This window comes from Schistocerca serialis, chromosome 3 (genome assembly GCF_023864345.2).
Source record: "Schistocerca serialis cubense isolate TAMUIC-IGC-003099 chromosome 3, iqSchSeri2.2, whole genome shotgun sequence".
NCBI classification, from domain to species: Eukaryota; Metazoa; Arthropoda; class Insecta; order Orthoptera; family Acrididae; genus Schistocerca; species Schistocerca serialis.
Window position 1 is genome coordinate 893,534,563 of NC_064640.1, and position 16,618 is coordinate 893,551,180.

At 39.6% G+C, this 16,618-nt stretch overlaps 1 protein-coding gene and 1 long non-coding RNA gene across 7 annotated transcripts in view; one reads left to right on the forward strand and one right to left on the reverse strand.

Annotated features, from left to right (window-relative positions):
• LOC126471137 (delta(14)-sterol reductase LBR-like) overlaps positions 1-16,618 on the forward strand; it is an 887,948-nt gene that overhangs the window by 323,511 nt on the left and 547,819 nt on the right. For 2 of the 3 annotated variants that reach the window (XM_050099228.1, XM_050099230.1), the window contains one exon: positions 6,068-6,139. The exons of the other annotated variant lie outside the window; for it this stretch is intronic. In XM_050099228.1, the coding sequence (XP_049955185.1) occupies positions 6,068-6,139 (72 nt within the window). The remainder of the gene's footprint in view (positions 1-6,067; positions 6,140-16,618) is intronic. 3 annotated transcript variants of the gene reach the window in all.
• LOC126471143 (uncharacterized) overlaps positions 1-16,618 on the reverse strand; it is a 611,803-nt gene that overhangs the window by 36,787 nt on the left and 558,398 nt on the right. For all 4 annotated transcript variants that reach the window (XR_007586295.1, XR_007586298.1, XR_007586296.1 and 1 more), the window contains exon 3: positions 16,312-16,386. This is a non-coding gene — a long non-coding RNA (uncharacterized LOC126471143). The remainder of the gene's footprint in view (positions 1-16,311; positions 16,387-16,618) is intronic.

Here is a 16,618-nt window from a genome sequence, read left to right on the forward strand (position 1 = left end):
ATTTTAGTGATGTGAGATAAAGTATGTGTTGTGGCTAACCTGTGATGGTTCAATATATATCGCTGGTGTGATTGTCGATTGTTTCATGTTTATTTACTCTGTCGTTATCTCGAAAATATTTGTAATTAATTCTGTTTCTTGAGTCTCTGTTTTGTTGAAGTATAATAATGAGTAAAAGTAAAGTTATTAGAAATCCTCTGAAGGCTTTTAAGAAAAGGAGAAATGTTGGAAAGCCAAAGGTATGTGTTATTACTGTAAACAATAAAGACGATAATCAAGTGAGTGAACCTAACCTCTCAAGTACACCTGCCCACAGCAGTCAAAGTGGGAAAGAAAATACTTCACAGAAGAAGCTTGGTTCAATGAGTGAAAACTATGAATGTTTTATGGGCGAATTGGATGTGAATGAAATATTTGATATGTCAGTTCTCAAAGGAATTTTTTCAAACTGTGTAAGATGTATTCATTGTAGTGGAGTTGGTCTGGAACTCTCCATAATAAAGCACGTAGGACTTGCTAGTGAAATACAACTGAAATGTGATAAGTGTTCATACACGACCACCTTTTGGAACAGTGTTGCAGTAACTGCAAGTGAAGAAAATGGTAGCAAAATCTACGAACACAACAACGAGCGATGCTTGCTTTAGACAAGGAACGCCTTCGGGCTGCAGACAGGGCTGTAAAGAGTCTAGAAATACAAGCAAGAGTAAACAGGAGGAGGAACAAGAGGAAGCTGGAGGAGGAGTTTGCAGAGGATGAAGATAATCCATCCTATGGACCTGGAATGCACTAAAAAGTTAATCCAATCTTTGTCGCTCGATTCCCAAAACTTTTATTTTCTCATACTAATTACATGTTTTCTAAGGATCTTCCAAACATATTTGTTTCAAACTTTCAGTAAATGTTACACAGTACCTTCTGCATAATTTAACACAGCCTTTTTCCAAAAAACTGTATATTTTTGAATATATAAATAAAAAATTGCAAAAAAATGTTGTGAATTTTCATTACAATTGAAAAAAAATCATCTTTAATAACTGAACTAAAATTTTGTAAAATCCCTGTGTTAAGTTGTAGCCCATATTCCAATAAATAATCTGTAAAAAGTTCAACTTCCTACCTCAAATACTTTGTGAGGAAAGATGTAATTTATAAGCGTTATTTTAACATTGCAAGTATAGGGCGTTCCGGAGCCCCTTAAAGCCACAAATTCATGCATGTCTGTTCACAGTCCAAGGTTCCTCTTCCAACACTGAGATGATAGCGATGAACTCTATTAGTGGTGATATGGCAAAGAGTTTGTGAAGTATACTTTCAGTGGCAGGTTTCAGCAGTGTAAATATTTTGAAGAGCTACAGATCTGTGCAGACTTTAGCCATAAACCAACTGCCTTTGTTATCAGGAAATGTAGACATTGTACATTAGATTATTGGTGGACAGATATAGTTACTTTTTTAACATCACTAGGGACATTGTTGAATTTCTGTTCATGTGCTGAAAGACAGTTCGTCTTCCATTTTGAAATGTAGATTGGAGTGGTTGTTTTCATACTGCCATGGAGTTTGATGTATTAGTGGACTAATGTCTCGGACGAGAACTTTGAAGTTACAACAACGTTGTTGTCTGAAAACCTTTGAACCTTTCAACACTGTACAGTTGCAGAGTTACTTCTGTAATTGATTACATTTAATAGGTTGAACATGAATCTTTCTTTTTCTCAATATGCAAATTTGATGTCAATAAGTATAATTTATAAGTATATTTTCATTTTCAATGTAACAGTGGAAAAACATGAAATAAGACAGAAATAATGAACTTGACCATAAAATAAAACAATGTTTTCCTGTCTGTAGTTCATCCGACAGATATGGCAGTTATAAAATCGCCAATAAGGGATGCATGTTAGGGTTGTTTTTTGACCCACTTTTTGGGTCATTTACATCAAATTGCCCCTCACATTTACTGTTGAGGATAAAATCACCAAAGAGGCGAGAACAAATACAATCCTTGCTCAAATAGAGTAGTGGTGTAGAGACAATAAATTGTCCATAGCAGTTAACAAAACAATGTACATGCTGATGGAGGTAAACTTTCCACAAATTGGAACCTCCTTCATAGTGTCACAAGATAATTCTATGTATGCATGTGGAATACATATAACTAGTGGTATACCTAGACAAAAATTAATCTTGCAACAGCATTTCACAAATGCAGCACTAAAAGCAGCTTAAGTGCTGCATAAGTTAGTAACAGAAACTGTCCCTACAGACTGCCGCTGCTGATCGGAACCTACCATAATGCTATATTTATGGCCATCACCAACTGTGCAGTTTGTGTCTAGATGCAACACCTTTGCTAAGCTCAAAAGTGGGAATATCTTGTTCAGAGTATAAAGGGGTTTGCTGATAAGGCTTACTGGAGTACCTGTAACTACTGCTGCTTGTGATTTTAAATATATTCTCAATAGATATTGCTGCCAAGTAGGTTGCTGGCTAATTTTGGGTCAAGAAATCTGAGCTGGAAAGTGTGAAGTCTTGATGTGGCCATGAAGGTTGAATGAGATGGAAACAGGACTGGGCGCATTGTAGCAAGTAATGATGTGGATGATATTTTTGTGCATGTGGAGGGGGAGAGAGAGAGAGAGAGAGAGAGAGAGAGAGAGAGAGAGAGAGAGAGGGGGGGGGGGGGGGGGATCATGTAGCACCCATTAAATTAAATTACTTGATATTGAACAGCATGCTGTTCAGCTGATATCTAGGGAGTATTTAGCTACTGTTTGGTTGTGGCCCATCTTCCTAGTGAATGGTTGCTTTGTGGTCACATAAACAAAGAACACTCAATTTTATAGATGACATGGGTGCTTTCCAAGGCATCGTTGCTTTTGAGTGGGTAGAAAATGTCACTGATAGATCTGCGGTAGAAAATGGCAGATAGCAATATGAGACCAATCCATTTTTTTTTATAAGTACGTAGACCTGTTTATTTCTACAATGGTTTACATCAGTTTATTTCTTGAACATTTAGCTATTTTTTGACATAGTCACCATTTCTGTCGATGCATTTTTGTAGACGCTGAGGTAGTTTTCTTATACCCATGTCATACCAGCTCGCCACCATGCTGTTCAGAAAGTTATGAACCTCTTCTTTCACCTTGTCGTAGGAGCTGAATTGCTTTCCAGCCAAATGTTCTTTTAACCTAGGGAATAGGTGATAGTCACTGGGTGCCAAGTCAGGATTATAGGGTGGGTGGGTGATTATATTCCACTGAAACTATTGTAGGAGAGCAACGGTTTGCCGAGCGATGTGTGGGCGAGTGTGAATGTGTATGCCCTGGCTCAAAATTCATCTTCTCTGGTTCTGAATTGCCCGTTTGAGTTTTTTCAGAGTCTCACAGTACTGGTCAATGTTAATTGTGGTCCCAGCGATTCAGTTATTATCCTTCTTTTCACAACTACCTCCACCCATACATATTCTGTCAGACAATCTTTATTAGTTTAGTCCCACAAAACTAAGCCAACCTTACTGAAGAGTCCATAAGCTACCTGTCCACAGTTAAATATTTTTTCTGTGGAATTCCTAATTGCTACATCCCAACTTGAAAATTGAAACCTGTGCCACACAGACTCACAGTCACAACCTGTCAGCCTCATATATTCATTGTGTGATACCATTGCTTCACCATTACCTCCATAAAATTTTGCAGCCAGCTTCTCATGACTATTATGCTGTGCCCAGGTGACCACCTCTGCCCACCAAACGCACTGAACCTAGCTTCCCCACACATCAGAACTCAAACAGACCTGTGACATTGTCATCAACCTTTCTTCAAAAGGCATCAGTGCTACAGCAGTTTTCCCACTCCGGACTGAATCATGTTACACTTGTCAAAGACCATTCTCTTTTACTTAATTCCCACTTTTTTTGCCATAACCAATGACAGTGGTATCACTGCTGCCTCACTGAGCTTATTCTTCCATACAGTGTTGATTCTTACACGCTCCCACATGAGCTTCTCCAGATAACCTTAAAGGGATTCTTAACCTGCAGTATTGCCTCACTTTCCATCCCTAAATTGCTGCTGAGTTGGAACAGCCTCACAACTATGAAACAACATAAATATGGTTGACCTTCCCTACCAGAATACATAACAGCATGAGTCATGTACTTAAAATACTGGTCTTATGTACTAAACCCTGTACAGTATATTAAATGGCTATGATTTTGAATATATAATCAGTATCATGGAAATTGTCATAAATCAGCCAATTAAGTTTGAAGTGTAAGTAGGGCTTGTATTTCACTGTGGTTGCACTTGGAGGAGGAGATGATACAGGAAACTATCTGACAAGAGTCTGCCATATTCAGAGGGTCTGAACTGTACATCAACTTGTAGAGAAAGTTATGATGGTGACACAAACATGGAAAAGTGCTATACATTTAAATAGCTGTACTAGAAAATTAATTTACAAAAGTCACATCCTCTTTCCTCCAGGCTGCCAAGAAACACTAAATGCATCACTAGTGCACAGGTAACCATGTCTAATGTAAAGAGCATTGTGTTTTGTATATCAGTAATGTGACAACTATTTTTGTATTTCCCTGAAATGTACAGGTACCAAGATGGTTTAATATGGAAGAAGAGGATGGAACTACGCTTCCAGAAAAAAATAATAATATTAGTATACCTGGAAGAAGAATGTTGGTTTCAATCTGATGATGGCATATGCCACTTGCGGGATAGCAGACGTACCGATAATGGTTTCATCGTCGTCCACAACAGATAGTGTAATGGCATAGCAGCCAGATTGCCATCTGTGTCTATCCCTTAATAGGGAGTGCTCACAGCCAGAAGGCTCAGGGTTGAGCAAACGTGTGAAGCTAGCAGGAAACTATGCCATGGAGGTGCACTCTTGCCTCCTACAGATCCAATTGAGCGAGTTTGAAAGGGCTCAAATTGTGGCCTTCTGAATGTCGGGGTGGTCCTCCCAGAGAATTACCACACAACTGTGACGTACTGCTTCAGTTGTGCGACAATGCTGGTATCTGTGGTCACATGAACATTTTCACACTTCGTGATGATGTTCTGGACGTCCATGCAGCACATACGCCCACCAGGATCATCGTATTTTAAGGCAGCATGTGAGTCCAGATAGCTCGACATGAACTGTTGCGAACCAGTTAGTAGCAGTGGGACTATGGGCATGCACTCCTCTAGCATGTCTTCCATTCACACCACAGCATCGATGTGCACGGCTCGACTAGTGCTGTCAGAGGATCACTTGGAAGATAGAGTAGTGTAGAGTAGCGCGCAGTGCACTTCAGTGATGAAAGCACATCCTGCCTTCAAGTGAGTGGTGGTTGTTTGTACATACAATGTAGACCTGGTGAGCACTGTCTCGTAGAATGCATTCGCACAAGATGCACTAGGCCTTATGGTCTGAGGTACAATAAGGTGCAATGTCGTTCACCTTTGGTGTTTCTAGGGGGCATACTAACCAGCTATTGGTACTTGCTGAATGTTGTTAGACTTGTTCTTTTGCTATTCTTGCAACGGGAATGTGATGTGTTGTTCCAATAGAATAATGCTCGCCCGCCCACACACTGCCCTTGAAACTCAACATGCTTTGCAAGACATGCAGCAGCTTCTCTGGCCAACACAATCTCCAGACTTGTCTCCAATCAAGCATTTGTGGCACCTGCATTGTCACCCATGGAGGCTACACAACATACTGATATGGGTGTTTCAGCATGGGTTGATACCTGACACCTCAGAACTGCCTGCACTGTTGCAACAGTAAATCTTGAGTCAATTGGAAACTTCTAAAAGAGTGTACTAATTTTTTTTTTTTTTTTTTTTCAGGCTGTGTAAATTGTAAATTGGGATGTAGTTCTCCATGTTACCTGTGTAAGTAGTTATTAAGAGGAAATAATGAATAACTGAGGACTCAACTCTCTCTTTTAACATGTTCATGAAATTTATTTACCTGTAGTAAACAATGTATATAAATTAAACATCATTAGAATTTTAAAATTTCATATCTAAATTAACACATTACTAAAATTGCAGATTTGACAAGACACACAGCATCAAATGTGGACAGAGGTCTCCAAAGACAGCTGGTGAAGGAAGGTTCTGCTGGTGAGTAAATGTGATTAGTGCAGTCACTAAAATGAATATGCTTTGTACTCTTATTTGCTTTTTCTCTTTTTATTTGTGTTCGTGTTTTACTCCAGTGTTTGGTTCTTCTTTTATCTAGTAGATAAAGTAGAGGTTTGCTTTGTCTTTGTTTAGACACACAGATTTAAACATTTGTGCTCTTTAAAATTTTATTATAAATCCACAGGTACTACAGGTGTCCATTCATCGCCATATACAAGATCAGTTAATGGGACAAAAGGGGGCAAAAGTTTGACGTGTAGTTGGTGGAATGAAATCGGTTTATCTGAAAAATTTGGTTTATGCAGAAGTGAAGGGAAGGGAATATGAACAAATGAGTATCTGTTTAGGGCACATTCTCTTGTAAACAGTACAAGAGTGTCAGCAAGCAGCATTCACTCATGACCAGTTTGTATTAGCAGAGGCTTGCTAATATTTCATCTGTTTTAAGTCTCTGGGCAAATCATCAAAGAAAGTTCTACTCCTAAGCACTCACTCTATTGCAAACAGCATAAAGTTTTCATCTCCACAGTCAGCTTTGTCTCTTTTACACATTTCTCATTGTTGTAACCTGTCTTTTACATGTTTTTCTAAAGATGGAATTGATGAAAAGTGGTGTTAGAGTGGTGGTTGCTGCTGCTGCTGCTGTTGTTGTTGTTAATCAAAGAATATTAGGATCAGAGACATCAACAGCTAAAGGAGGGAGTGAGGCTGTAAAAAGAGAAACCAACAAACAAACTAATAAATGATGATAACTCTTTGCTTATCGTAGGTGGAAACAATCTAATGTAGACATACACCTTTTCTTCCTTATGCCATTTTGCTTACTCTGCCACTAACAGCAGACTTACTGTATGTAATACTTCGTTAGTTAATTACATGCTCCATGAATCATTTTGCGTGATAGATCATAATGATGTGGAATCACATTTTACATCCACATCGCAAAGTAATATATGGTTACATTCTGAACATTTCTAACTCTCTCTCTCTCTCTCTCTCTCTCTCTCTCTCTCTCTGTGTGTGTGTGTGTGTGTGTGTGTGTGTGTGTGTGTGTGTGTGTGTGTGTGTGTGTGTGTGTGTGTGTGTTTGTGCTACAAAAAGATATACAGATTTGAGTTAGTAATTCCTACCCACCACCTCTTACACATAACGATAGTTATAGAAATTCTGCTATGAAATAGAAGGCGTTTCTACAGTATCGCAACAAGGAATATCCAGCTTCTTGTAGCCCTGTTACATAACCTTGTCCAAACGCGGTGAGTTGTTGATAATAGCATCTTTATCACCTTAAAGGCATTTTTGACTGACATCAACTCGCCATATCCAATTGCGAAGGTAACTAATGCTCACTACCGTGACAGTGTGTATTTAAAGCAAACCTAATCTGCATCCTCATAGTGACACTGTCAGCGCCACTGTTATGTGACTGCTACGAAATTTGAATAGGCATTGTCTTTCAAATGTAGAAACACACCTTCCAACTTTCGTTTGTGTCGCTCAACTCCTTGGTGTTGCAATATTTCTTTTCATCAGCATATGCGCCACACATCAGTTATGATGATATTATCTATATAATTGGAATCAAAATTTCAGGTGATGCCTGGACATCTAACAACTGTTTTTTGTGACCATTTTATAGCACAGTTATTCAGTGTATATCTCACATTTGTTTTATTCCTGCCAGACATTTTACCATTGTGTTCTTGTTTTTATGCTGTGACACATGCATTATATATAAAAATTTAAGGTATTTCAATGATGATGACTTTGTTTATAAAAGTCTCGTCATGCCCAAAATCGTGGTACTTGAAAATGGCCAGGGGCCAAAATCATGATTGTACAGTAGAATAAACAATCTATACAGCCAAACAATGGAACTCTCATTAAAAAATAAAATAAAATAAAGTAGGCTGATTTAATGTCCATGAGCAAAGGAGCATGTTGAGTGGGAAACCGAGAGAGAGAGAGAGAGAGAGAGAGAGAGAGAGAGAGAGAGAGAGAGACAGATTTCTGAATGGAATTAATCAACATTGTTTATTATTTATGTTCCTGTTTTGATTTGAAACTGAAAATGGATATTTTTTATGCTGGGTACAATTTATAGGTGGTGCATAGTAGCAAACGTATTAATGCTGTTCTTTGTTGTAATGCTTTTCAAGTCATCGTGATTGATTTATGGGCTTTGTGTGAGCTTATCACCCTTAAGCAGTTGTCTTATCTGTGTTGCACTAGGGATCAATTGAAGAACTTAATACAGAAACAGGCCATGTCAAAAATATATTTCTTCAGGAAATTATGAAAACCATTTAAAACCTCAGATACTGTCTTGTTCTAAAATATATCTTTTAAAATTTCTTCCTGAATATACTTGAAATGTTCTTTCACCATCTAAGTAACTTATATTGCAGGCTAATTACAATAATAATAATAATTGCGAGAGAGATAGATGGGGTGGTGGTGGTGGTGGTGGTGGTGGTGGTGGTGGTGGTGGTTGGGGGGGGGGGGGGGGAGGAATCATTGACAGTCTGCTTGGTGTTTCATCTTAAGTCAAGTCAAATGGACTTCAAAATAAAAAGGGGGACACAAAAAAAGAGAACTGACCATTGAAGATGCTTCATATTTTCATCACTAATTTCTCTTTTGGGAACTGTTTCGCTAGGTTGTCATTGCTTGATATGATGAAGTGGGGTAAGAACAGTCAAATAATAGTCTTATCTAATGTTTGACTCCACACTGTAAAGCTTAGGAAAAAGCTGTTTCGTTTGCTGGTTGTCACCTCACCCTTCCTTCCTATTAAGAAATGAAGAAGATTAATTTTACAGGCAAAAAGAAAAGATAAAATGAATTATGTTTACCTGGAATTATCTGAAACACATTTGGCTGAAGCACTTTTTCCTTCTTGATAAATGTGTCCCTTGGCTTTTTAATAGATTCTGATTTCTTTCTCGATATCTGCATATTTTTTACCAGTGAAGACTGTCTTCAGAATTCATTACCAGCTCACGTACAAAGATTTAACATAAGCAGCATCTCTCTTAATAAAATAAAATAATTACCAGGCACATATGAACACACACAAGCATGCCCACCGTCACCCTAACTGTGATGGTGGCATTAGACATGGCTGTTACAACAGTGCTTCTCGATTACAGGTCAATTAAAATATGAATAGTAATAACATAACTAATTATGTATTTGTTGAGTCCTATCCATTGTTCACATTTTCGATTTTCTGCTCTTTTTGTAGATTGCAGCAACAACATGTGAGTTTCAGAACTTTATTAGGATTCTGAAGTAGTTGCAGCTAATGTTAAAAATATCACAGTGTTTCTGAAGTTAATGTACAGTGACAAATACATTTGCTTGCCACACTTGCAATATTGAAATCACAATAACTCAGAGACTGGAATATTTTAAAAGAAGTTTGCCACAAGCCAAAGGAGAGGGGTGGAATAGTGCATGCTGTATTTTAAATTCTGTGCTGGATAAGGGTTGAATGGTTTAAGAACTGTTAGGTCATTACACCAGAAGGCAGTTGCTGCCATTCACTGTGAAGAAATTTTGCTTACTACTGGCACATTTAAGGGTGGCCTGACTGCCTCTTCTGTGTGTTTTAGTAATCCATTTTGGGATTTGTACAAGGCAGTTTAGAAGGGTACATGTTCTAAGCCAAGTCTGGAGTTAATCCCCATCTGACCTGATTTGGAGACTCACACATGTTTAAATTGACAACATTGTTAGAAGAATTCACTTCCAATGTAGTTTTTTGTATCTTGATTTTATAATACTGTAGATAAACATTGGAATTTTATTTTTGTGTATGCCGTTATGTCAAGACAGTCCTCCGTGGGACACTCATTTTCCATGCTCATTGTGATCAGTATTTATACAAGACCTTTAAGGTCCTGGGACTTTAGAGATGTGTTTGTAGGAAAAAGTTTCTCATCTTTTCTGATTCAACAAGTGACCTCAAAATGATTAACAGAGCCCAGATTTGTTTGCAAAAACAAATGACACAATTTGCACTGAAATTTGTAAAATATGCATAAATGATATGCAGATAAAAATCGTACAACTAACAAATATTGTCATCAGTCCTTCACAGTTAGATTATTTGTACTTAGTTACTGTAGAAAAGTATTGCACTGCTTTAATTTTTGCAACTCTGTATGTTTTGAAGGACAGTGCCTGCAATACCTAATTTTCTAGAGCAATGATTGTTGCAATGAATTATTCCTAGCCTTCAATTCCTTTATGATTTCTGGTAGCATTGAAAAGCAATTACGTATGTACTGCTGTTTATTTTCTGTATAACTTGAGTTGAAATGCTCTTGAGCAAGATATGGTCTCCAACCAGAAACCTGAGGAGGTAATGCTAATTTTGGAACAAATTCTGTGAAAATTGAAACTCCAACAGGTGCTTTACTGAAAATTTTCTTGACATAGGAAACTAGATGGTCAACTTGTGGATATTGTGGTCTCATCATTTCAGTTATATGATGAAGCTCTTAGGCTAAACAGGTCAAATGTATTAGTCTGACATAAAGAACTTTTAATGCAGGTCTTCAGGCTTTCCCAGCAAGGCATTGTCATCTTGGGAAATTGGGTTTTCTGCCGCCAGTTCACATCATACTTGCACGATATTTCGATCGCATAACTTGTGAAATTTTCATTGGGTATCCTCTGAGGCTGAATCTATTGTTGAACGAGTCCAGTATTTATGCGTTTGTGGGTGTTACGCGCTCCATCATTGATCTGCTCTGCACCAGGCACTCTATCCGAGGTACCCGCCAGTCAGTAGCAACAATTGTACTATTTTCTAGCCATAGCTGTTCTGACTACTGTGGACATACATTTTGGCTGTTGTCAGTTCCTTCACATTTTGTCTGGTAAGTCTCCCCTGACTTGGGGTTCTGGGTGCCTTTTCTGAATTCTGCCCCTTTTCCTAAACCTCACCAGTTCAATTACCTCATCCTTGTTTCTTCCCCTTCAACCCTTCTGCTAGAAGATGGGGCCCCTGGCTCCGTAACCTTGCATGTGTGATACCTTTTATATGTGTGTTCTCCTACCTCCACTTGGTGAGTGGATTTTCCCATTACATTGTATTTTCCAAAACTAATTGTTTTCATTGACATATAATCTCTTCACCTGATGTTGTATTCTGCCTCCAAGTTGTACAGGGTGCTGACTCATGTTCGAATTGCTGTTCTTTCTCAAAATGACCATTCTCAAGTACTTGATTTGCTGTTTGAAATACCTCTGTCTGTGCGCCCAGTGTTAGTTGTGCTGGGTTATTTCCCCCCGGAGTTCGGATGTTGTCTTTGTTGCCTCTTTAGGTGATCGAGTGCTGGAGTCCAGATGGAGCTAAGCTGATATCCCATGTCACGGTTGGTCAGATTTTGTGTGACCTTTATTTCGATGGATTCTTTAATAATGCTATCCCAGTGTTTGGGTGTCTGTGTCAGAATCTTGACATCATCGAGTGATTTACTTCCAAACAGTGTTCTGCTATAGCTGACTTGGAAGTCTGTTTGAGTCTGGTGTGTTATTGGTGCTCTTTACACCTGATGTCAACAGTCTTGGTGGTCTGACTGATATATGACGTACCACATTGACACGATATGTAGTAAAGGCCCGGTTTCTGTAAGCCCAGATCATCCATTACATGCTCTCACCCCAAGCCTTAATGTTGGTTGGTGAACAGAAAATACTCGTGTTATATTTGAGAATAATTCTGCTGATTTCTGCAGATATTTGGTCTAACATATGGCAAAGAAAGCAATCTTCTTTGCTTTTTATTGTAGTTCTACTGACCCCTTTGGCAGAGAAGCAGGCCGCAGTGCCTTCTGAATGTCTCTGGAAGAATCTCTGCTTCCAGAGAACACAAACTGCAGGTCTTCTTTCTCTGTTGTCAGATGGACTGGCTATGAAAGAATTTGTGCCTGATGAACCAGAGTCTTGAGTACATCTTTCTTCAGTGCCGGATGGTGGCAGCTATTGGCTCGGAGGTACAGATCAGTGTGAGTTGGGTTTCAGTAAATACTATAACCATTCAAGCAGACGGCGTGACAATGGGCAGCCCGCTCTTACTGGTGGTGGCAAACCTCTTTATGGAGAGTTGAAGATGAGCCATTTGCACCGGCCTGGATCAACCGAAATGTTTCTTCACATATGTGGATGACACCCTTTTATTTGGTGCCAAGCCAAGAAAAAGATGCTTGTGTTCGTGGAACACCTGAACTCATACCACCCTAACATAAAATTCACAGTGGAAATGGAGAAGGATGGGAAACTCCTAGTCTTAGATGTTCTAATCAAGAGGAAGGCAGATGGCACTTTCGATCATAATATTTACAGAAAACCACCTCACATGATCTGTACGTGCAAGTCAGTACCTGTCAAAACACCTTGAGTCAGTGTTCCACAGAAACGTACATTCTTCTACAGATATTCAAAAGGCTCTGTGCCTTGCTTCTCCACCAGGGATTGGTTGAAGTACAAGAAAAGCAAAGGAGGTCGCTTTTTTGCCGTATGTCGGATCAAATATAATGTCTAGAGTGTTTTCTGCCCACCAAGCAAGATTGAGGCTCGTCATTAGGAATGTAAAGGGTGATCTGGGCACACAGAAACCGTACATTTACCCATACTGTGTCAATGTGGTGTGTCATATATTGACCAAACCACCAGGACCATTGACACCGGGTGTAAGGAGCACCAACGACCCACCAGACTCAAAAGGCTTTCAAGTCATCTATAGTAAAACATTTTTTGGATCTAAATCGTTTGATGAATTACGGTGATCTCAAGATACAGACACAGATACCCAGATACTGTGATAGCGTTATTTAAGAATCCAACAAAATAAAGATCACAGAGAATCTGATCAACTGTGACGATGGGATATTAGGTTAGCTCCACCTGGACTCCGGCACTTGATCTCCCAAAAGACACAATGGAGGCAACATCGAAACTCTGGGGTAAGTAGCTTTTGAAATGGTGACAGAGCAAATAACCCAGCACAGCTAACACTAGGTACACAGGCAGTGGTACTTCAGACCGCAAATGAAGTACCTGAGGATGATCGTTCCAAGAACGAGTGGCAATTTGAACACCAGCGGCCAGAAAATAATCAGACGACCGAGCAAATAACCCAGCACAGCTAACACTAGGTACACAGGCAGTGGTACTTCAGACATCAAATGAAGTACCTGAGGATGGTTGTTCCAAGAACGAGTGGCAATTTGAACACCAGCGGCCAGAAAATAATCCGACAGCCAGCCCTAGGAGGCACCTGAAGCGCCCAGCTACAGCATATTTAAGAGGAAAGCTTAAATGATGTATTCAATGCCCAGTACAACTTGTAGGTGAAATAGAACATGAGATGACAAAATTATTAACTGACAAGTGCTAAAAAGTATGTGCACAGCAGTTGCAACAGCTATGGCTAGAAAATACTAAGGTTACTGGTACTGACTGGTACATATCTCGGACGGAGTGTGTGGCACAGCATGGATTGATGATGGAGCACCTAGCCCCACATAGGCATAAATACTAGACCAGTTTGAGATTGGATTCAACCTCAGCACCTGATGACGACTGGAAATTATGTGATCAAAATATTGTGCAAGTAAAACGTGAATTAGTAGCAGAAAAACAGTTGTCCATGTTGACAACTTTTAATGCATTTACTGCATGTTCAATGTACTGAGCAGTATATGTAAGAAATAACAGCACTGAGACCTGCTAATTAAGGAAGGCAGGATTGGGTTACGATTGTGGACAGGGCCCGGATCAATTACTATTGGTTTGCTTTGCAATTTTGCTCATTTATTTTAATAAATAATTTTTGAAAACAAGCCGATGAGGTTGCAGTCAGAATTTTAAAGCAAGTAACCACAATCACAGCTGAAGGCCTTTTAACGCCGACGGTGGTGCAGTGGTTAGCACACTGGACTCGCATTCGGGAGGACAACGGTTCAGTCCCGTCTCCGGCCATCCTGATTTTCCGTGATTTCCCTAAATCGTTTCAGGCAAATGCCGGGATGGTTCCTTTGAAAGGGCACGGCCGATTTTCTTCCCAATCCTTCCCTAACCCGAGCTTGCGCTCCGTCTCTAATGACCTCGTTGTCGACGGGACGTTAAACACTAACCACCACCACCACCTTTTAACGCCAAAATGGCAATCATAAAAAAATTTAATAAATATACTGTCAAACGGCAAATAGCATCGCAAAAGTTGGAAAAAAAAAAAAAAGTGTGTGTGTGTGGGGGGGGGGGGGGGGGGGGGGGGAGGAGAAGAAACAGATCACCAAGCAGGTGAGACAAATGATGGTAACTTAATAATACAATAATAAAATAAAACACAAGGGCCAGTGACAGACGGTGCTCCAGGGATCGACCTCTGAGTAGGTCACACCCAAAATACTTTCACGAGGGAAGAGAAAGGCAGCCAAGAATTGCATTCAGATCACAAGATGGTAACTCGGACTAGTGGCAGTCTAACGAGAAACTAATGATAATCTTGGTGAGGCTACCTGACATCCAACAAAACGAATGCAATATGTAAAATTACACCAAAGTCGGAACTGGCAGTCTGGGCTCTGCCCGCAGAATACTGTGTTTAGAGCGCCCAGAACAAGAAGGAATGACCACCACTAAGGTAGAAGAACACCAACCAACTTACAATCAAGAAGCTGTTAAACTTACATGCCTCACCAGACAGCGGCAGCAAGGCGAGGAAATGTACACTGCCGTTACATACACGAACCCCCAGTGCAGGTAACTGGGGCGTTAGCGGCCAGAGGACCGCAGGTTCAACTCAACAATGTAAGCAGCTGAAAATAGTAAATAGTAATTAGAAGGTTAGGAAGGCTAATCAGATCTGCCTTCCCCAAGTACTCCACTCGCTGCTTTTTGCCTCGGTGACACTATGAGCAGCAACACGAACCCAAGTCATTGGAGAATCGTTAAACGTCACAATGGTGGAGGTTTCTTTACGTGAATTGCAATGCACTCAAATTAAACGTGCAGGATCCAGTTTCGACGAGGTCGTGCACCCTTGTGACCACTGCCCTTCGATCCGGCAGTCCATACATGCTGCCAGCGGTCCCGGCATGTTGTCGCTCTGCGTGGACCTCGCTGCTCCTGTGTCCCCAACTGAACTCTACACTCACACCACATGGAAGAAGCTAGGTTGCCTCAAAGATAGGGCAGCAGAACTACTTATCAATAAGTGCTGCTGCTGCCACTAGCAGATAGGCAGTGCTTAGGAAACTGAGTGGCGCCAGTGATCAGGAAAACAAGCAACGCAACCAGCCAATTAAATGATATGGTCTGGCAGAAACCTACACACGGCACCAACGCGAGCTGCAGCACGGCTCAAGCACATTGACATATTTTATACTATCTGGCCACAAAAAAGCTAGGGAATAAGTAAAAAATTTTTCAAGTTTAGAATGTTTTATCCATTCCAATATTTGAATATTGAACAGGCAAATTTTACTTCCCTATTTCATTGCTCTGATCAATCTACTACATCTACACTGGCCTGCAGTGTTAGTGGTCCCATCCATTGAAATCCAAATGTTTTCATGTTTCAATGCTTCCCAGATATGATGAATAACTTCGTTAAAACACTCAGGCACACTTTTTTTTTTAAGGGTAGATTAGTAAGGCACTCTTTTATTAGTGTGTTTTTCTAAGAAAGGTTTAAGATAAACATTATTTAATTTCCACAGAGGAATGTTTGTCCTTATAAATGCTGTGCATAGTTCCTTGGCAAATGTGTCAGTTGAACTTCTGTCGACATCGATCTGTTCCCTAAGTGATGTACTTAAAAATTTTGAACATAAAGTGGATTTTCTGGCTGCATTTTGTCTATGCTTTGCTGTGCAGATGCTGTACTACATGGAACTTTTTGTCAGAAGCAATACATCATCCACATGATAAACAAAATAATACTTGTCCATCCGCACTGACATTATCATTCCCAGAATCTGTATCATATTTATGCAACACAGATGATTGTGATAGTTTCACTGGTGGCATAATGAAGCAAAGTATTATTCACCCCATATACTTGATTTGAACTGTGATTGCAACTGCAAATAATTGCATGCCACACATCTGGAAGATGTGATCTTAAGTCATACCTGAGATGATTCAGTATCACGCTGTAAAGAAGGCGAACCTCAACTTCTGTTGCAGCATGGCTAAACAATTTGACCCTGCAACAAAATCATACAACTACAGTCAGTAGTAGTCAGTTAAAGAAAATAAAGTAAGTAGAACTTTAAATACCGTACTTTATAATTTAGTGATAAAATATTGTTTGATTATGAATAGGAATTTTTATTTTACCTAGAAAAAAAGGAAAATATACATTTAAATTTTAATAAATATGCATGCAAAATAAATTTTCCCCAAGATATGTAATTGCGTGCACTTCGAAACTTCACC